General features: G+C 39.8%; 1 protein-coding gene across 1 annotated transcript in view; it reads left to right on the top strand.

Annotated features, from left to right (window-relative positions):
- Positions 1-22,172, top strand: part of LOC102783075 (protocadherin-15) — a 165,202-nt gene that overhangs the window by 118,762 nt on the left and 24,268 nt on the right. Inside the window, exons 25-27 of the mRNA XM_087850190.1 lie at positions 13,109-13,218; positions 13,705-13,845; positions 17,768-17,895. Coding sequence (XP_087706316.1) covers positions 13,109-13,218; positions 13,705-13,845; positions 17,768-17,895 — 379 coding nt within the window. The remainder of the gene's footprint in view (positions 1-13,108; positions 13,219-13,704; positions 13,846-17,767; positions 17,896-22,172) is intronic.

The raw sequence follows: 22,172 nt of genomic DNA, 5'->3' as shown, positions 1-22,172 counted from the left end.
TACCTGAATGTTTTCAGGGGATTTTTGTTATTTAAGCTACTAAACACTGACCCGTGAATCATTCAAGCTGACTAAAGGCACCAAAGTTAAGCGTTGACCCAGGGAATGTAGGAAAAGAAATTTTAGGCACATTGTCACCAGCAGCTTGTCACATAACCACACAATATGCTCCTATTTCTTTAGTTGAACCTGTGAAAAATGGCAAAGACTACCCAGTTTGGCAGGAATTAAATAGTTCTTTATGCCTGTCAAACTGGCATAAAATGCTATACTAGGTATTTCGCAAATACCAAGTACCTATACTAGGTGACTGTCAAAGAGCTGTTAGCTGACAACTTGGCATATCTCAGCATGCTGTGCGTTGTAGAGGACAAAAGAAGCAGCATTAGGCCTAAAAGGAACTAACAACAGCAGATGAATGCCGTGTCTTTAAGAAATAAAGGGAAACATTGATTGTTACTGTACTACTGGACCTGAGACACCTGAGACTCGTCCTTCGGTTGATCCATCTACTGTCAAGGAAACAAAACAGGGTGCCAAATAACATAAGCCCTTAGAGAGATAATCAGAGGCAGCAGTCCTTATGCAGTGATGAATCTAAATTTGTAACTTCTAGTTCAAAGTGTCATCAGTATACACACAGGAGTTCAGGAGTGAGATACAACAGTGAATGTCTACAGCTGTCTGTAAAACACAGTGGAAGCTCTGTTGTTAACTGGGGCTGAATTTATGCCAGTAATATGTAGGGATGGGTATCGTTTAGGTTTTATCTGATACCAGTACCAAACCGGTACTTTTGAAACGGTACTCAAACCGGTGCTTAAAGAATGGAAAACACAAAATTGGTCCAAAAACCTCTCATGTTCAGCTATTTTTTTGTAAAAAGATAACAATGTTAGCCTTTTCTGCAGCTATAGGGCATATATGGTATCACTCTTGGATGGAAGCAGTTCTTAATCAATGGAAAAAACACAAACTTTGTCCTAAAACCTCTCATGTTTAACTGTTTTCCACTTTTTCTTTGGTCATTTTGGCCAGGGTGACGGGAGCATCTGACATCAAACAAGAAGACAGCTTCATGTAACTACGACGGTGTTTGCTAGTTCACCTTACATGCATTAATGTAATAACGCGGTTAGCCTACTCAACGTAAATTACACACGAACAACATTAAGCTACCGACCCAGAGAAGAACGGCTGCTGCTGCCATCATCATCCATCATCATTTCTGCTACACTGGCAGGGCTAGGGGCCAGGACTCTACTCTTCGGGTTTTTGGGGGATGCTGCTAACTCCAGGTCCGATAACAGGCACCACACCCGCAGTAAATGTGCTCGGTGTGAGGTCTCGCAGCAATCTATCAAATACGGCGCATTTCTCGGCTTTTAAAAAAACGCTATGCGTCGCCAGGTGTTTCATCAGATTCGAGGTGTTACTTCCTTTGACAGTATCACAGTATCAGCTTAAAGCACTTGTTGCAGGCTGCTGAGTTTGCATATTTTGCTATGAAGTACAGCCAGACTTTCAACCGCTTCGCCTTGGGCATTTTTAATCTGTAGCTCTGCTCTAAAAGAACCTAGGCCCGCCTACTATCCTCGGAAACGTAAAATGATTGGCTAGAATCTAGCTTTAATGTGATACATATCACATCTCAGGAAAAAAAAGCACCAAAATAAAGCACCAAAATGTGCGCTGCTTTTTGGTCTGGTTACTACCGTTTATGTCAGAACCGGTGCCATCATGGCACCGGATACCGGTACCCATCCCTAGTAATGTGGGGGGTCTTGTCAAGATTGCTGGAATTTTGAATGCATAAAAGTATCTTTAGCGTTGAATCCACCGTATCATACCATCTGGAAAACCTCTGATTGGCAACGGCTTCATTTTTCACAATGACAATGATTTGAAACACACTACCCATGTAGTAAAAGCATACCTGGATAGAAAAACACATAATGGAACACTATCAGTCATGGATTGCCTCCCGTCAGACCATGGACCTCAAGATTATTGAACCAGTCTTGAGAGAGAACAGAATAAAATGCCTCCAGCATCCAAAGAAGAGCTTTGAATGCGTCTTTCAAGAAACCCAGAGAACTATTTCTGAAGACTTATTTAAGAAATAAAAAGAAAGCCCACCTAAGAGAATTCAGGGTGTGTCGAACAATGATGGTGTTCATACCAAATATTGACTTTCAAGCTCATTAGTTCTTCAAACCCTGTTTTTCTTTTATATACAGTATTTTCATGTATGTTTGATCATATTTCAATAATTCACTACACCTATTTTCCATTTTTCTAGCAAAATATAAAGAATTTAGCCTGTGGCTCAAGGCACAGTCCTTTAGAAACAACTTTGTACAGCTTTGAAACATAACTTTTCCCTGTTTCTTCATTGGACGTTGTTACTCTGGTCCTTAATGTGAATGTCAGTAGTAATAGTTTATAGCATGTAATACTGTAGTCTTTTAGTCTGCAGTTTTGTTATATTTATATACCACAGAGTCTGCATAAATTCCCTATAGATGCCCTCTGACCACAGTGACTGATTTAATGTTCTCAGTAATCTGACTCATAAATGGCTACACTATGCCTCAACTTGCAAGATACCCTGTAGTTTGAAATACCAGTCATGCTGAACTCCACAGCCATTTGCTACTAATCAAAAAACACTGAGTTAGCCTTCACATTAAATAAGGATGTACTCCACAAAACTATTACTGCTCATTTTAGATAACTAAACAGGAAGATGCTACTCAACTACATATCCTCCATCAACTGTTCCTGACATCAGGTGGAAAACTGCTTTTATCATTTTTAGACAGAACCAATCCAAATCACATTTTCATTTCAGACAGGGTTGTAATTCTTAAATAATTAGTCAGATGACAGGCTTTCATAGCATACATCACTTTTATTGGCAGCCTTCTTGGGACTGTTGTTTTGCCAGACATTTATACAAGTGATAGAGGTGATCACAACCTACTCAGCTATGGTTATTGCCAAGCATTTAAAGGGTTAGCTGTAAACCCTACAGCATGCTCACCCACACAACCGCCACTATGCCTCTCTGAAAACCTACATTTAAAGAAGGGAAAAAAGCCCTCTCTTTTTCCATCTATCTGTCATGCTTTTCTGCTATCCTTTCTTCCTCCTCCTGAATCACAGCTGTAAGTTGGGGAGCTCTTTCATGCTGCTGAAGGGCATGATTGATTTTTAGCCGCAAGTTTGAGTCTGCTGCCCTGAGCCTTAAACATCTAAACACTAGAAACACACTGACCTTTCACTTGTCTCTGCTAAACAGGCAGGCATCACTTGGCGGTCTAACAGACGCCACGTCTCATTCACCACACAAATCCCAAATATCACATAAAGGTCGATGCTGAGACCTGGGAAAGACAGCAGTATGATAACTATTATAGGCTCACACTAACTTTCCAAATAAGAGTCAATAACAATATAGAGCAATTATGTGTAGAAACGTTGTTTGCATTTGATAGATGAAGTTTTCAGATAAAGTGCAAGTGTGCAAAAATTGCAAAAAACAAAGTGCAACACCAGACAGAACAGAACAGTACAGACACAACAGTGTAATAGAAAAGTGCAACAATGACAGTGAGTTGTGCAAAAAGTAACTTGATGTATGAAGGTATGCATGTGTGTCTGTGTATGAGATTGTGTAGATAAGTGCTTGAGGCAGTGACGTGTATGAAGGTGTGTGTGTGTGTCAGTCCAGTCACTAAGTGTTCAGGAGTCTGACGGCTTGGGGGAAGAAACTGTTTTGCAGTTTGGCAGAACATGAACTATAATAGTCTCTTAGTTTATGCCACGACTCACATATCAAATATGAACAGAATTTATATTTGATATCATATCTGACTTAAGTTTTGAGCTCATATTTTAGGACATGCTAATTCAGTATAAAGAAATAAGAACTCACATTGTTCTTCTTTATATCATCATTGCTATATAAAGTATTTCTGAAAAAGACATCTGTGTCCTTCTTGCCTGAGTGAATTTGGGCTCACAAGATTCCCATAATGCTTCCAACCAATACGAACTCTTACAATTTTTTTTAGGCAAGTAAATCCCAGCTGGCTGTCTCCTTTTCAATACTACATCAGGTCATGGTGTCCAGTGTAAAAGCAAAGTATTTTTATCTTCTCATGTGCCGACTTCAGACATGTGACTGGACCCTCACTCACAACATTAAAAAGGGGTCTTTATAGTTTGTGCTGACCAGCCCAACAGAGTTTGTATGCTGGCTTTTCTCTATTCTGCTAGGTAGAGTATTACTAATCTCTTTCTGTGAGTAAAGCCTCCAGGTGTTGATGTAGTAGAGTGGTTAATTTGAGTGTAAAACATGCAGAAGGGCAGCAGTGCCCTCATGGCACCTTGTGATATCACATTGCAAGCCTCAAAAAGCTGGCCTTAGTTTGGACAACACAGTCATCCGCCAGCATCCAAACATGCTTGCTCCTCTTGTATGCGAAATAACCCGGTGGATGATGTGTGAAGTGATGTCCTGTGGGCTGACATGGCTAACCTGGCAAACAGCGTCTGGCTGCACAGTAAATGTTAATTTGCCAGCTTTGCCAGTGTTTTTCATATTTCACTCAAGAAGACATTTTTTATTAAAGCCGCTTTTCTTTCTTGTGGAACGAAGAAAAATAGGCTGCTGTAAATACAAATGAAATTCTTCGTCTGGTGGATAAGTCCCTAGTAGTACAGCACAGGGAGGAGCATGATCAGAAAAAGCTGTAAACATTGTTCTCTCATTTTATAGAACAGGATGCTATAATTTGAAAACACATAGTTAAGCATCACTTCATGCCAGGAGTGTCAGATTTCTAGGAAGTTTATTAGTAGTTTGTTAGATTCTCTTTTTTCCAAGAACCTATTGGTAACTGTGAGTCACACGTTCATAAACATTGCTTGTTAATATCTGCCTGCATTACATTTGGTATACAGGTGAGAGAGACTTTGCTGGAGTGGGTAATGAATTTTTCAATTGTACACAAATTTAGGAATATGGGGAAGCCTTGATCGTTTCAAGAAAAACATGTGTCTTTTTGAACTGCTCTACATTAATGATAATATTGTATTTGAAAGCTTGCAAGTATGTCACATTGCCTGTGCACTGCTGGCAACCTGGAGGGAGATATTTGCACTCGAGCCATAAATTGAAAAGTGCCAAATTACACTTTTGCCACAGTATATAAGTTGAACAGTACTTGGCAAAAGGTTATTGCACTTCAGCTGTTAAGAGTTTAAACTAGCGTGCTGTACATTAACAGAGGCACTTTATTTTATTTAGATGCAATTTGCAGAAGGACTTGACCCAGATGTTTTCTCACATTAGAACTGTGTTGGCCTCGTCTTTCTCAAAAAAATGAAGAAAGTGTTTTCCAGTCAAAACTGATTGTTATTGTGAAATTAATTGTTAATAACACAGATTGCAGCAACATCATTAGATGGTTACAATCTACTTTTATCATTATAATATAAAGATGGCATGATTGTACATTTAAAGTGGCAATCAGTATGTTCTTTGTTCTTCTGTTTGCTTACTTGTAAAGTAGCCAATACAACTCCAAAGGCAGTCATCCCCAGCAGACAGCTTACACAATAAGGATTTTTTTTCTCTCTGGAACACTTCACCCTCTAAGCAGTCAGAACTTGCTTTACGTTACTTTAAATGAGTGTTTTATTTTATTAGCTCAATCAAATCACATTTATGAAAGGGTCGCCACAATAAATAGTGCAAGAAGAAGAAAGGAATGATTAGGAGCATGAGATACAGCAGTGATCTTACAGCAGGTGCTAAAAATGATCAGGCTGTTTCATTTCACTACTCTTGTCTTGATGTAAATGTGCACTTCCATTTTCATAAGCATAGCTGTAATATCTGCTGTCTTTACCACCTGCTATTTTTTTAAACTTCTAAAGGTTTTTAGCTATAAGGTATTTCCATTTGTCTCTAATGCTATGTGGTTATAATAATATCTGTTATCTGCCTTCAGATTCGAGCTGCCACAGTATGTCTGAATCATTGCACAGTGTTGTTTCTCGGTTGAAATAATGCCTTTGACTCTCTGGTTAATCTAATAATATATTGGGGGGTTTTCTAGCTCTGTATTGCTTGAAAATAGACTCTCGCTTACACATATAAGTTTCCGCACTCCTACTTTGCTCAAAGCAAACACATGCATCATATTTTGTGATTTCCATTTTCTGTATATGTAACAGCAGAAGGCAGTAAAGCAGTTGAAATGTCAATTTTATATTTTTGTTGAGTGTAGAGGGCTCTTAAGGAGTAGATGCATTCTGTATCTATTTGATTTGTTAATGCTACTTAATGTGTACTTTCTGACAAACAGAATTACAGCTCCAACCTTTATGCTGTGCTTTTATTGTGGGCTTTTTGGATGTTTTTTTCTTCACATTGGTTGTATTATATTGTTTATTCTAGGAAGAGAATTGAGTCTTGCCAAAAAAGATAACTTTGAAATATCTAGGCTATCATGGCACTAGTTTTCAAAACCTTTCGAATATCTTGAGTGGTCCAGGGACCCTGTAATACCTTTATCTCTGTTTCTCACTTGCCTATTCCCACTTTGTTTCTCCACCCCTCTTTGGTCTTGCCAAACATAGCGTGTAATCTTTAAATTCTGACCTTCAGTCAATAGCGCACAGGACTATAAACTCTCAGTGCAGTGATATTACATTATATGAAAGAGTTGTTAGCTTTTTATGTTGACATGCTTTAAAAAAAAGAGGAATACTTTTGGCCTTGAATACATTATATATGTTGATACATTAATTTTTATTAAATTGATTCTTATTATCGCCTTCCATAAAAACAATAAGATGTGAATATTTTAGAAAAGTGTCAAAAACTTGTTTAAAGCTTAAAATCATATGGTTATTTATTAGGCAAATGAACTGAATACAGGTTTTTTAAATTTGAGCCGACAGACTGGACTTCTGAGAAGTCAGAAATTAATCAAGCAAAATATTCATAAACATTAAAAAAGCAAAATGGTTATAGGGCAGCTATGGGATGAACCTGGATGGTGTTCTGAAAATTTGAAGGACTGTTCATTTTAAATTGGCTAACTACACTGCTGTACAGTTCCCAATATCTGGAACAAGGCTCTCATAAATAAATGCAACACTATAGAAGTCCTCCACATTTTTTTCCCTTTTTTTTATGTTGCCAACTAATTAATTTTAATATCCTGTGATAAGATTCACCCGAACAGGCTACTTACTGTGTAAATCATGCTGTGACTGAGCTGACTTTGCCAAAATTCCTTAGAATTGCCGCCTTAATGGAGAGCATGAACATTGAGTGTTTTTCCTCTGTGCCTACTTGTGTTCAAGCAGGAGCTGAAATGCATTCCCTATATATAATTTAGTGCAAGTCAGATGAGTCAATGTTTGTCATTTGTAGAATTTGCTTCCAGGCAGGAACAAACAAGTTCACACCAGGGTGACATGAGAGCTAACTAACAAACTCTGGAGCACAAATCCACCTCAACAGTCATTGAGTTAGACTGATTTATAATTGTTGAACCAAAACTGAAATGTACTGCCAAAATCAACATTCAGGCAGGAAATGTATTGCAACAGTTTCCTGAGTATGTATTTATGGACATTTGCACACTGTTTATGCAATTTGCTTGTGAACACTTTACAGTTAAATGACTCACGTCTAGGATTTGATGTTGATCCAGACCTTCCGTGGCACTAAATCTGCATATCCACCAAAGGAGCACGGACCGTAGCAGAGACTCAGCAAGGTCACCATCCCTCACCTCTTGTTCTGGCTGTGATGCAGTGCATGAAAGAAAAGGGAAGGGTAGGTAGAAGGATAGTAGACACTGCAACCGAGGCCCCTGTGGTGCTCGACAAGGCTTATACGCCTCTGCCTTGTCTCGTAAGCATCACTTCTCCATTGGCCCTGGGGCAGAGTGCTCGCTGACACCTGTGTGCTGCCCACGCTTCTCAGCAGCATGTCATTCACCCTCCCTAATGTTGACACCAGGATTCTCTGCTGCCTGTAGATGTGTCAGCATCTTCCTCCTCTCTTTATTTTTCTTTCTCTCGTTTACTTTCTCTTTCTCTCGCTCTCCCGCTCTCTCTCTCTCGATGGCATCTTTGCTCATCTGAATACGAAAGAAATGAAAAGTGAATTTGGCCCTGCTCACTATATGATATTGCATTATGCATAATTGACTCTTTGAAATTTACTACCACTTGACTCTTGAATACACATTTTTTTACTTGCATTCTGATATCCTCAAGTCCCGGTATATCAGCCAGCTCATAGCTCTTGACACATAATTATCGAATATTATTACACTTTTCTTTTTTTTATACTCGCTTAGCCACCTTGCTTTAAGGTTTTTCAAGTGCCTGTCCATATTCCAGTTTATTTGGCCTACTCTGCCCTTCCATCTATACAACTATCAGTAGGAATGGAAATCGAGAACCAGTTCATTTAGAAAAACGGTTGCTAGTAGTCCACTTCCTAAACGGATTTCAGTTCCAGTGTTTGTGGAGGAAAATAGCAACACAGTCTACTGCATGGACATTGACTTTTATTTTTTATTTTTTTGCGCAAAAGGAAACATAAGTGGCAACATGGAAAACTGCATCCAGGACAGAAACTACCGCAACATGCTACTAACACAGCTTTGGTTCGCAAGCATCTGCCAAGCTAATGCTAAGCTAGCCAAGAACCCAGAGTGAATGCCAACCTCAGCAGCCAAACCCTTGACTTCAACATATAACAAACAATCAGCAGCCAGGCTGCAACCTCCCTTTCTACCTGTTCACAATCGCTTTTTTGTGCTGGTTTTTATCTTTGTTTTGTGCGGGCATCTTTGTATTCTACGAAGACAAAGATCTTAGATACGTGTATTCTCTTTAGGAATTGTGTGTGGCGTTGTAGTCTCAGATTTATATTGTTAAATGGTGATTATGAGAGCGTGTGTTTCAACTGTTTTAGAGTTATTTTACAGAGTAATGTGAAAGTAATGTAACGAGTAGTAGGCTATAACGAATTACTTTTTGCCGGGAGTAATAAAGTAATGTACCACATTACTTTTAAGTGTTGTGTGTAATATGTGTAATAATGACCTTTTTTTTGAGTAACGACTCCAACACTGATCACAACAAAGAGGGGAAATACCTCAACAAACATGCATAAACGTTTGATCCACAGCATACAATATATTTGCATGAATAGAATTTCTTTATTGCTGCATGCTGGTGGTGACTTTCAAAACAGAGCCAATGAAGAATCAAATTGATAAGTGATATCGACAATAGAATCTCTAATTCTTATCATGCCTAGCTATCACTATGTATCGTTTCTACAAACCCTTCTGTCATTCTTCCTGTCTACACGTGGATGTACCTTTATACTAATCTGCACACTTCAGATGCCTTCACACCCTCTTTGTCATTTCGCAGCAGCTCACAACCCTCAGGCAGACCCACTATGTAGGGAAGTGATAACATGTCAGCTCTGCCTCTTCCTGGCAATCACACCATGCAGCTTGTTGCAAGCTGTGCACAGTCTTTCATACCCCACTCAGACTTAAAGACCAACTGAGAAAAGCCTTTGAATAGGTCAGCGCATGTTATCCTCTCCTACTCCATTCCAAAGTTTTACCAAAGCCACGATCGCCAAAGCTGAAACATTTCTCTTACAAATAACCTTCGTTTTTTTTCACTACAGAAAAATAAATATGACTTCAGAGTTGTGAAGAATGACTTTGGGAGTTCAGTATGCTAAAGAAATCATCTTAAATAAGTGAGGTAAAATTTAACTAGAAGGGTAAGGATTTTTCATTTTTGGTTTTCTTTCTTCCTGTTGTGGGTTTATGAATATTATTCATGTATTTTAACTCTTGGGAATAAAATGTTCCCATTAAAGATTCCAGTGGAGCAATTTAGGATACAGCATGTTTCTAATAATATGTCACCAAGAACGACAACGTAAAGGAGGTTTTTACAATTCAGTAAATTTGAGGATCTGCTCAAATTTGGTGAATCTGGCATGGAATTACAACAGAGGGGTTTGAGATATCAAAGGGAAAAGGTCATCACATGAGGTCCATTGCTTTTGGGTAGATAATGTTTTCCATGGTCTGGTGTGATTGTGTTGCTTGCCTAGATTGGAGGGCCTGCTGCCTATAAAGCTCACCTGAGGTGGTTCACGCTTACCACCACCTCAGCTTATCTCGGTCTTCACGCCGAGGCCCAAATGTGTTATTTTTTGGATGCAGTTGCTGCAGTAGGAAGAGCAAAAAATCCAGCTTAAGGCCTCAAGAATGATACACATGAGGCTGACACAAGTTGTCTTTTACAGACGGGACACATTTTTAGCAGGATGTATGTATGAACAGCAAAGACAATATGAGTTCTTGGGTATCAGTTTCATATACTGACAACATAAAGACATATGCATATATAGATTTAGCATTTAATTTGATTTTTGTGATCTGTAGACCAAACACCATTAACTCCATTTAAACTTATTTACCTGCTTAACAATATATAAACAATAAAGAGTGTGCAGATACAATTTCAACCTTGGGGTATTGTCTTATCATTGTCAGTTTATTTAATTTATTTATTAGCCTAGAAACACCAATTAATCCTCCTTTAGATCTTGAATCACTGGAAAATTAGTAGGGGGTACATTTACAATTACAATACCAATAAGTAATATATCTAACTGCATGTCTTTGGACTGTGGGAGGAAGCCAGAATAGTTGAAGAAAACCAATGCAAATGCAGCAGAAGATGCAAGCAAACAGATGATGGATTCAAACCATGCTTGTGCTTGATTGATGCATAGGTCTGTGCTGATTGGCTTAACAAAAACATAAATCCTCTGAAAAAGGAAAATGATGGTCATGTACAAAGGACTGGACTGAAAATTAGTGAAAAAGCAGTCAGTATCTTAAGAAAAGTTTCCTTCATAAAAGCCAGGATATCTATTTTTCAAGACCACGTTTAAAAAAAACAAAAACAAAAGAAAAAGTCTGGCTGCTTAGAAGCAAAATGTAAAGAAAAGGTGGGTGGCGCAAAGACTTTTTCACAGTTTTGTATTTAAAGAATATATATTTCAATTTCTGTGGTATTAATCTGCGTTCTATATTAATATATACAGTATATAATACAAGACAGTGGATTGTAAGTGTACTAGCAGGGAAGTGAAGGTTACTTTAAAATTGAGGATACCCATTGTGTTGGATCCTGGATTCAGATGAATGGCACAGTTATGAGACTGACATTTTGGGCTGTTTTGCACATCACTGTTCTCACATTGTGCTCACACTGCCTCTGTGTTTTTGTCAACCGGTTGTTCCCGAGCCAGGTAATCTACTTACGTGAAGACCACATTAATAAATTGGTTCCCATCACTGTGAAGCATGGCGTGGATTCCTGCTCCCGGGTGCCACAGAGACAGAGCAATTATTCAGCGACAGCACAATAGCATACCCGAAGGGAAACCGAACAGAAGTCTTTTAGTATCATCCAAACAACACGTTATTGATGTGTCAGTAACGTGGCTGTATTTTTGATGAAAGTGTTATTAATGCAGGCAGTCATTCCAGTGCAGGCCACAATAATATCTCCGAGGATGAATAGCGTGTCATTCTTTGTAAAAGAGAACAGCTCCTATTTTACAGATTTATTTTTAATCTAAAATGTCCTTGAGGATTGGTTGTCTTGAGAAACAGTAACTATAGCCAATAGTATGAATAGACCATTTTAAAATAACAACTTTTTGTCCTTCAACACTGTATTATTTGAACCTTTTGTTTTTCTTCTAAAACTTGCTCTATGAACTGTTACACCTGCAAACTGTCTAAGATGATTCTGCATGCTGTTTTACTTCATCGAGCAGTAAGGCCAGTGTAATTTATCGTCTCAAAACCTGCACATCTTTTCAGAAAATACACTCCTCTGTTTCTGTTTGAATATAGTTTTTCTTGCTCTTCTTCTTCAAATTGATAAACGGATTCAATCTTTCTCATTTCACAACTGCCATCTAAAATGGGAGAGTTGCTTTATGAAATTACAATAACAGATTCTTAAATGTGCTGCATTTTGTTGTTGTTTGGGGTTTTTTCCTCTATGGGAAAATAACAGAGGTGTCAGCAAAGTGTAAAAGTGTTTAATTACATGTCATAAACATGGATAGTCGACAGTCCACATTTTTCAGTCAGACTGAACATATTCTGTTTAATAGAATATGACAGTCAGAGATTATTGTGAGCATTACTCCCACAAACACTGTCACAGATTTCCTACCGCTGCTGTGAGTAATAGTCTAACTTTGAATAAAAACTGCAACACATACACACCATACATGTAGAGATAAGAGTAAAAACGAGAAAGCACACACAGTATCACAAGAGGGTGTTGCAGTGTGATGACATTATCGTCTTCAATCATCCCTCACCGTCACACTGCTACGACAGGGTTCCCTGCTATTTAAGGCAGCTGTAGTTTCTGTGGAGAGTGGTGACAATCATATCTGCTGGATATGATTACACACTTGTGTGGCTGATAGTCACACATAACTGTTAAAAGAGTAGCATATCGACCAAAAAAAAAGAGCCTTATGACATGATAACCATCCAGTTTCTTTGTAGTTAAAGGTTAAAGGGCTTTGGTGAAGCTCAAGAAACAACATATCAAAGAATGTGAGGAATTAATGAATAAATGATTGAGCGTAAAAGAATCCACTCACAGATTTACCCTCCCACTACCTTAGCAGTGCAAAATAAATCTATGTTTAAAAATGCAAGGTTCATAAATATATCTGACTTAAGTACCCCGCATCAGGTACACTAGGTTTTTAAGATATTTGGCAGGTGGGTTGTTGGACGCATCATGGATGGAATAACTCTTGCAACAATGTTATGAAAGTCTGTAAAATGGACAAAATACACACCTTTTGTACCTTTTGTGTAGCTGCTTTTATATCCAGTTTTTATGCTTTTGGTGTGATACTGAATTTAGGTCCACTATGTTGGGCAGACTGTTTGCTTTATGATTGTGTTTGATGTCTTCTCAGGTTCCCTCCAGTTAGTGAGCTGGCTCCTATTGGCACTTCAGTAGGGATTATTCTTGCTGCTGCTATCAATCAAACCATCTTCTACTCCATTGTTGGAGGAAACGAACGAGGTATGGCCTGCAGATTATACAGTATACAATGCAGTCATTTTGACCCTAAGTGCTAAATTCCACTTTAGGTGCAAAAAAACCCAAACAGTTTATTTAACGTGAAAATGAGATTTAGATCTTAAAATGCTCAGTGAAAAACATCTACATGTTTGTTTAGAAGTCTATGTAGAGTCAGAGAGGACAGTATTGATGTACTTGGAACTGTGCATCACTTTTCACACTTGTTGGCAAAGTCTGAAGAGCAGAGGTATGAGGCTGACTCAGGTCAGTCAGCCAAAAATAGAAGACATATATAGAAGAAATCCTCAGTCAATAGTTGCTTGTCCACATGCACCTCAAGAGTTCTTGTAGTTAAATGTGTAAAAAAATAAGTCATATAGTTCTCGTCATATCACCAAACTATAGGACTCACCAGTGAATCTGTTTACTGTGTTATCTGTGTGCAGTTTTTCCTCTTTTTCATAAACGCCACTTGTTTGTTTCCAGGTCATTTTCAGGTGAACAACAGGACAGGCGTCATCTCCACGGCAAAACCACTGGATTATGAAAACGTGACCAGCTATGTCCTCAGGGTTCAGGCCGACTCAATGGTGGTTGTCATGTCCAACCTCCGTGTGCCTTCTAAAAGTAAGAAATGTTAGCATGTAAGCCACTCACAGCGGAAGTTGTGTTGGATTGTTTATGTTTAAACTCAGGACAGAAATTATGGTATTCAAGGTCCATCCATCCATTTTCACACCTGCTTATCCAATTTAGGGACCAACTCATCTATTATCTTAGATATTACTGTAAATTCCTCACTTTGACCATTTATGGTTATATTATTAGAAAGTCTATAATCACTTGCTTTCATCCCTTATCTTTACATTGCTATGTAGAAGACTTGAGCCAACGTCTCTCTTTTTATTTTGGTAGGAAAATGAAAGCAGTCTACTGAAACATGTGCAAAAAATAGATGGAAATGCAGTATATAAGGTAAAAATAGGGTTTGTACAGTTCTGACAAGTTTGAAAGTCAGTATTTGGTTTTCCTTTATTCTTCAAAACAACCTGAACTCTTAGACAAGCTTTATTGAAATTCAAAGCTCTTCCTTGGAAATCGGATGCCTTTTGTTCCTTTCTCTGTCAAGATGATTCCACACTGTTTAAATAAGGACGAGATCCAGCTTTTCTGTACTTATATTTCATAATTTTGACAAGATCCCCAACACCACTGGCTGAAATGCATTACCAAACCATGAAACAGCTTCCACCATATTTTACAGATGGCTGTGGATACTCACTGTTGCACCTTTCTCCTGAACTTCTCCGTACACATTGATGATGATGATTTGATCAAAAAATGTGAAATTTGGATTCATCACTTCATAAGACCTGTTGCCACTGATTTTTCAGACCAGTTTTGTGTAATTTAGCATACATCATTTCACTTCTTTAAGAATGGCTTCTGACAGCCACCCTTCTGCTGAGAACATTTCTGAAGACCACTTTTCCTTTTGTCCTCCATTTGTCTAATTTCCTCATATTTCCTCAAAACATGCTGCACACCACGCATAGATATGCCAGGTTTTCAGCTAATATCTATTTGCAAATCACCTTATTGTTGAAGAAATACCATTTTATGCCTATTAAACTTCTATTTCTATTGTCAACAGATTTGATGTTCATCTTGTAGTTATGGTGATTTAATAAAAATGTTCAAAGTATGAGAAATAAAAGCTTCAGTGTCCGGTAATATCACAAATTGTTAAAAATGCTTTGTCAAAATTCCTCAAAAACATCTAGCAATGGAAAAAATAGGCCATTTCTCTTAATTTAGACAAATCACCACATAACGAGGGTGGGTGAGAAAACATTAATCATGGCAAATTCTCACTTAATGGAATTTGTGCGTGTTCCCATTCTTAAGGCCTCGGTGTACTAGAAAAAATAAATAAACTGCAGAATATGTTGGTTGGCAAGGGTGATTCTTGAAGCATGGCAAAAACCAATTGTCACAGTTTCTTCCTTTTCTATCCCAGTGTCTTTTCTTTCTGTCCATGAATTCCGCGTACATGGTAATTTTAGGTAGTCTCTCCTCTAAGGCATTCGTGTTATTGTTCTTGACATAACTCATGAAAAGTGACAGAAGTTGTTTGAGAGAAAAGTTAAAACTTTGAAAATACCTCCAGCGTACCATTGCTGTGTGAAGTGGGCATGATTGCTTGATTGTCTGTTTGAGAAATATGCATAAATTGCTGGATGCTTCCACTGTCACAGCGGAGGTTTGAAATAACTCTGGAGACTTGAGACTGCTCTCTCTTTGATAGCCATGCCCTAGCTGGAATATCATAAGGCTCGTCTATGGTTCTGTTTACTGACATTCATGTTTTGTATAATGATGGGTAGTGTTCTAACAATAAATAAGGTTTAGTAGATGGTTTGCTGCTCTTTTTTGTCATACTGTGTCTCTCACATACTAATGACCATAATTAAAAGTAATCAACTCTTGTATACCCACAAAGAAGAGAGCTTCTCTAACAAGTACACTGTAAGCAGGCACCCCGTTTTGAATGAGTGCACTCACTCGTCATACTTCTCTTGTTATAATGATCAGGGCCCCGTGAGGTGCAGCATCTTCCTTCTCATTAATGTGTTTTTATCAATTAGTGGACCAGTGACCCTCTTAGGGTCCAGTACATTACATATGTATGCAAATGTTCAGGATCCACATGTATATGCATACAATATAATAACCCAGACTAAGACAATATTTACTTGTATGTTTTCTAAATAATAATGCACTCAAACCTAGACGGGCTTAGAAGCACTCCTCTTCTCATAATAGGTTTGTTTTGTTCATGCATCTTTATGAGTGTCCAGAGTGTGAGCCGGAGAGACTATATTTATGTTTTTATGTGCTGATGGACGACGACCACTTTCTGCAAAGAGCGGGAGGAGAGAGACACTCTGCAGACCTCTTTCCCCGTTCCCTCGAGTCCTCCCGCGGTGTCTCACACTACAGCTTTTGTCCCTATAATTTGATGTGCTGTGTTTTGTTTGTCCAATTCCCCTGGTGCATCCTTAGCGCCAATGCCACATGGCTTTACTTTTTCTTTTTTTTTTATCTCGCTAGAAGAAAAATGGTCCTTGACACTGCAATTTTTTTTAACCTAAATTGCAGTCTTGATTTTTTTCCGCTCTTCATATTTATGCTGTACATTGCATTGGTGTAACTATGACAAATTAGGCACATGAAATACTCTGTACATGTGTTTCTTTTTAAAGGGACAGAATGAATATTTCAGAAGCCTCACAAAAAGGCCACTTAACCAGCAAATTTAGTATTATGCGCAATTTTATGCTTCCTTGCCTCTCGCAGTGTTTCCTGTAACTCCAGGGACCCTCTTGCAGCTTGATTATTGGCTGCCCTTCAAATTATTATTCCCAATAATGTGCAAAATGCTTGCCTCTTAAGCTTCCACTGGCTTTTATTGATGGCATTTTTATGCACCAAGTTGTAGGAAGAATAAACCTCTCAACAAGGTAGACCCCATTTAAAAATAATGGTTTCGAAGTTAAGATTTCATCATCAGTTTTTATTATTTAACAGAGCAATTTTCCACTCAGTGTGTGAGTGTTATTGCTTATTGGTTGGTAACCAGAATGCAAAATGGCTCAGTTGTTTTCCTGATCTGCTTATGGGGGCAGTGAGAGAGAAGTCATCAACATCCTTCAGACTCAGTTTTTCCCCATGCTGAATATTTGCTGCAATCAAAACAAAATTAACCTCCTCATTATTGGCTCAAAGTTGTCGGCTTTGCCAAAATAGCTTCTCGCGCTGTTTTGTTGGAAGGGGCTCAGACAGTAATAAGGGAACATGTTTCTCTTTTCAGCATGCAATTCAAATCCACTTCAAAAGGTTATTGCAGTGCAGCTTGAAATTACTACTAAATAAAGAGGGCTTTTCCAAAGAAGAAGGGGAATATACCCGCAGAAAACTATTTTCAGTCAGGCAAAAGGTGGGTGCATCAATTTTAAAGTAAAACAAAAGGGGTCAAAGATGCGTTCCTCAAATAAGGGAAAAATACACACCTGCTTGCCCACCTGACTTTATTTACAATCTGTGAGAGCTATCCAGAGGTGTCAATTACAGAGAAGGAACGAGAAAAAAAAACAACTTTGTTGACACTGTGTGATGGTTTCAGTGATAAATAACTTTCAAAATATTCTGGGAAATTATTTCAGGCCTTCTTTTGAAGTTGTAGACCGCCTGATGTCCATGAAAAAATTATTATGACATGCCAGTTTTGAAGACAAATTGGACAGCTCCAGTTCCAATAATCAAATGAGCTATGTTTACTTTATTTAGATGACATCAATTTTCTAAGCTTGCATGTCCCGACTCTACTTTTGTAAGGGTGGTGCTAACCCGGGTCAGGGGAAGCATGAATAAAGTAGGTGCACTTAAGTATGCAAGCTGAGCCCTGCATAAACTAAGAAAGAAACTAAGAACTAACAAATAAAAGCTTAAACAGGATTTGAAATCCTTCTGGTGTCATTTATTGCAGCTAACACAGCCAAGGTGTTCATTGGGGTTCTGGATGAGAACGACCACCCTCCTGTCTTCTCCAGGAAGCTCTACATAGGCGGTGTGGCAGAAGACACTAAGATCTTCAGCTCAGTGCTCAAGATAGTGGTAAGAAAACAATTAACTGGGGTTTTTTTTCTTGTCGTTGTTTTTGCTGCTTATGTATTGTGCTTATGTATAAAAACTAAAGACTCTGATTTTTTGTTCCACTTACCCTTCAGCCATGGTGTGACAGTTTTTGCTCTGTGCAGCACAGTTTGGTCTCCTCCCCTGTTGCTTGTAACATCTCTTTGTCAGTTTCACTCCCCCCACTGCTTGCCTTTCCACAGACAGCTGGGATCAGAGTAAGCTGAGCAGTGTAATCTCAGTGTGTTCTCAGATGCATGGCTGGACATCCTGCTGAATGTCAGCCTGTTGTACCAAGAAGATTTCACTTTTTCATTGTGTACAATACTCTTTACACTCTGCATTATGGGTATGATCGTGGATTTAGGATCGTGTTTGTCCACAGAGTTTTTAAAGAGCTACTTCATGCATTACCTGCAAAAATGTATCAACATTAGGAGTACTAGTAGTAATAGTTATAGTAGTAGTAGTAATATTATATCTGTGATCTCATAAAAAAGGCATAAATGCCCTTAAATGACTTATGTCCTTTAAGACATAATCTATTTTTCAGTAGCCTGTATAATCCTGAATGTTATGCAGTCTGTGCACTTGTACTTGTGGGTACAAGCAGAAAAGCTATGCACATCTAAAGACTTTTTTTGCAGGTGCTGGGCCAAAAGTGAGAAATCTTCATAGCGAGAAAAAGACAAGGTCTGCACTCTGCTGTGCTCCCAGGGTTTTATATTGATAATTGCCTTGCAGGAAGAGCTTTTTCGGGCTCTCCTTCTGGTGTAAACAAGGTACCAAACTAAAGCCCATAGAAGACTGAGGAAGTGAAAAGAAAAGGAAATCTTGCAAAATACACTATAATAGTTAGATGTAGGCAGGTAGTGGTAAAGTACAAACTGAGACCTCAGGCAGAAATGGGAATTATTGCAGCTTTCAAATTTCAAAAACTCTGGATTTCCATAAAACACATGATCAGTACAGCTTTGTCTCCATCTTTTTTGCCTCTTGATTAACTTGTAATTGACACCAACATGCAAGTTTATGAACTCTTTAGAATTCTCGACACTATGTAACATAAACGTAAACATGACCTAAAACATTAGCACATCAATACACAAGCCCTTTAATAATATACTTGGAGAACTGAGTTGAAACAAACCTAAAAATAAATATTACACGTGGTTAATTATATCTTGTAAAAGGTAATCTAATAGTAGTAGTTTGTCAGATGACTGGATGATGGGGTGGGTGCAGTTTTCTCTGGGGTGGAGTCGGGTGGGCTGCCCCGGACTCTGTGGGGGTGGGCGGTGCTGCTGCTGCGGGCCCCGGTCCGGATGGGCCTGGGCCCCCTTGCCCTGGTGGGTTCCAGAGTGGGTGCCTACTGGGGTCAGCGGGGGAGCTGGCCCCAGGGAGGGGCCGCTTGCCCCTCCCTTTCTTCCCTCCCCATCCTCAGCTGCCTCCCTATTCCCGCTCTACCACACCCACTCACACACGCAGGGCTTGGGGTGCAGGTATGTCACCAAGGTGCAGGGGAGGCACTCCCCCTCTGACCCCTTCTGGCCGCCTGTGCCTCAATTTTATTCTGCAACCTAGACATCCACATTACTCACACTCTCACATAACACATACATATAGGGCCTTGGGGGTGGGCACGTTTTACAGCATCCAGAGGATGGTCGGTGTATTCCAACCGACCTCTGGCGCTGGTGCCCTACCCTCAATTTTAAATGCATATAGAGACTAAGGGTTTTCGGGAGGAGCCATGCTGCTCTCTGAGAGGAAGCAAGTACCATGCTCTCCTGTGTTTTAAATGCACTTTAGAACAGCACACAGCAACACTACATATGAGCGGGCGTAAGGAGGTTTGGGGTCTTCACTCACCCCGGTTCTGTTAGCCGTCAGGGCTGGGGGGCTGGGAGGAGGTGCTGGCCGTCAGATTGGGGTCTGGGATGCGGGGCCTCCCTGCTACTGCAGATAAGGAGGTGGTCCGCTCGCCTCCACCCCAGAGAGAAGGGTTACATCTCCTGGGTTTAGGTGCGGCTTGCCCCTCTGGGGGCGGGGGTACCTGGACCTGGGATATAGAGTATGTTTTGGGAGTGCGACTGTCTGTGTAGTGTCTATTTGTGTCTGTCTACACATTGGGTGAGTGCCGAGTATTTGGTTGTGCATATGGGGTGGGAATGCACGTTTGTGTCCGCGTGCACCTGTTCGTCTGTGTCTATATGTCAGGTTGGGTCTTAGGCTCAACCTCTCTGGGTACATCTCAGGCCCTCCAAAGTACGGAGGCCTATCTCCCCTCACCACACTCCCTGCCGGTGGCTGATGCCCTCAGATGTTGGTGTGTTGGTGGTCCTTGTCGACTGGGGCTGGGCGCTCATGTATGTACCGGCTCACTCCTGGTGGCCGATTGGCGGGGCCTGGCGCCTGTGGCCCGGCTGGGCCCCTTCCGGGGGGTTGGATGCCCTTAGGCATCTGGCCTCTGGGCCTGAAGCTCGGTCCTCTCTAGCACAGCTGGCTGCCGGCAGAGCCCGCGGGCACGCCACTGCAACCCCCTCTGGCCTCTGCTCCGTAGCTGCTGGGTGACCTCTCGTTTGGGGCTCTACTCAGCTCTTCCCAGGATGGTAGCATGGTTCCCCCCCTTTTGGTGGTCCTCCTCGGGTCCTTGTACTCTGGGGCCTCTGGATATCTGGGGCATGGATCTCCTCCATACCTGCTTCATACCCAGTGGCTATGGCTCCCCACACTCCCTAGCAGATCGTTACATGGAGAAACCTTTAGAATACAAGCATGCTGATCCACACAGGTATGCACACAGGTGTACACACGGGTGTTCACAGACGCGGACTACACCTTTCTTGGCTGCTGCCTCAAAGCACATTGTGCGCTGTCTATCTTGCGTGCTGCACAATATCGTTTAATATTTAGTATCTACTGTTATCTACTGCTAGCTAGTTTATTGTGATGGTGCTGTTTTTATTATGGTGCTTTTTTTTTGTTTGCTTTCTCTTCTGTTTTTTTTTTTCTCCATACAGGTGACCCAGGTGTTTTGTTTGTTTTTCTTTCTTTCTTCCCCCCTTTCTCACCATCTCTTCTCCCCTCTGGTTTTCTTTCTCTCTCTCTTTTTCTTTTATTCTTTCTCCCTGTCCTATCCCCCAGACATGTCTGTCCCGTTTGTAGCAACCGAAAATAAAATAAATTCATAATTATAATAAAGGTCAATCAAATGGACCAATATGGCAAGGCCATGATGACCCATTTGGTAAAATAAATCCTCTTGGCATCTTTCTTGGCCTTAAGACAACAATTCTGATGGCTAAAGATCCAAACAGGACACCAAAAAGAAAAAAAAAAAAAAAGGTCATCTAATATTCTATATCTGCTACTGTCAAAATCCCCTTGGACGCTAGTAACTGTAGCTATGTTTCTGGTAGTTACTCCTCCAACCTGACATGGAGTTTTAACCCATTCCACCACATGGCCTAACATATTCTTTATTTCCCAGTGACAGTGAAGTCGTCCCAGCCAGTTTGCAGCCAAACAGGGCCACCCTGTTTCATAGCATGAAATGCTGGAATGCAGCATTTTCTTTTCTCCAAACACAATGCGTGTCATTTAAACCAAAAACTTCTATTTTGGTTTCATGCCCACACAAAACATTATTCTAACAGCCTTTTGGCTTTCTCCATATGATGTACGAACTGCAGACAGACAGGGAGCATTGTTTTTGCATTGTAGCCCTGCCATGCACACATTTGTTGTTTAGGGTTCTCCTGATGGTGGGCTGACAAACATGAAAATTAGCCAATGTAAGAAAGACCCTGAGACCTTTTCCAACCTTGGGAACATTAGCAATTCTTTTTCGAGGTCCTCATGAATATCATCCATCTTATTATTCACTGGCTCAGATGTGTGGGTTTGTTGCCTAAATAAAAGCAAGAGGGTGCCCACTGATACCTGGTTTTCATTCCATTGACTGAACACATGGTTCTGACTTCATCTTGAAAATAACTGGCAGTCTGAGAGGCGCACATACATTTTTCCTTAATATTGGATATTTCTCTTAATTGAAAAATGGCTTAGTGTTATATTTTAGTCCCATTTCTTAATTGGATTATATTCATCTACTACTAAAATGACAAAGGAATGAAAAAAGAAATGTAGTTTAAATGTTTCTCAAACTTTCATGGACCACAACAGATTCCCCCAGAGGCCCATGATTCTTTGGAATATTGCTGGTGTGAAACATTATTTCAGAAAGTTCATTGCCG

The sequence above is a fragment of the Neolamprologus brichardi genome, chromosome 13 (genome assembly GCF_056152115.1).
Source record: "Neolamprologus brichardi isolate AB-2024 chromosome 13, ASM5615211v1, whole genome shotgun sequence".
Lineage (NCBI taxonomy): Eukaryota > Metazoa > Chordata > Actinopteri > Cichliformes > Cichlidae > Neolamprologus > Neolamprologus brichardi.
This window is presented reverse-complemented; position numbering and strand designations above follow the sequence as displayed.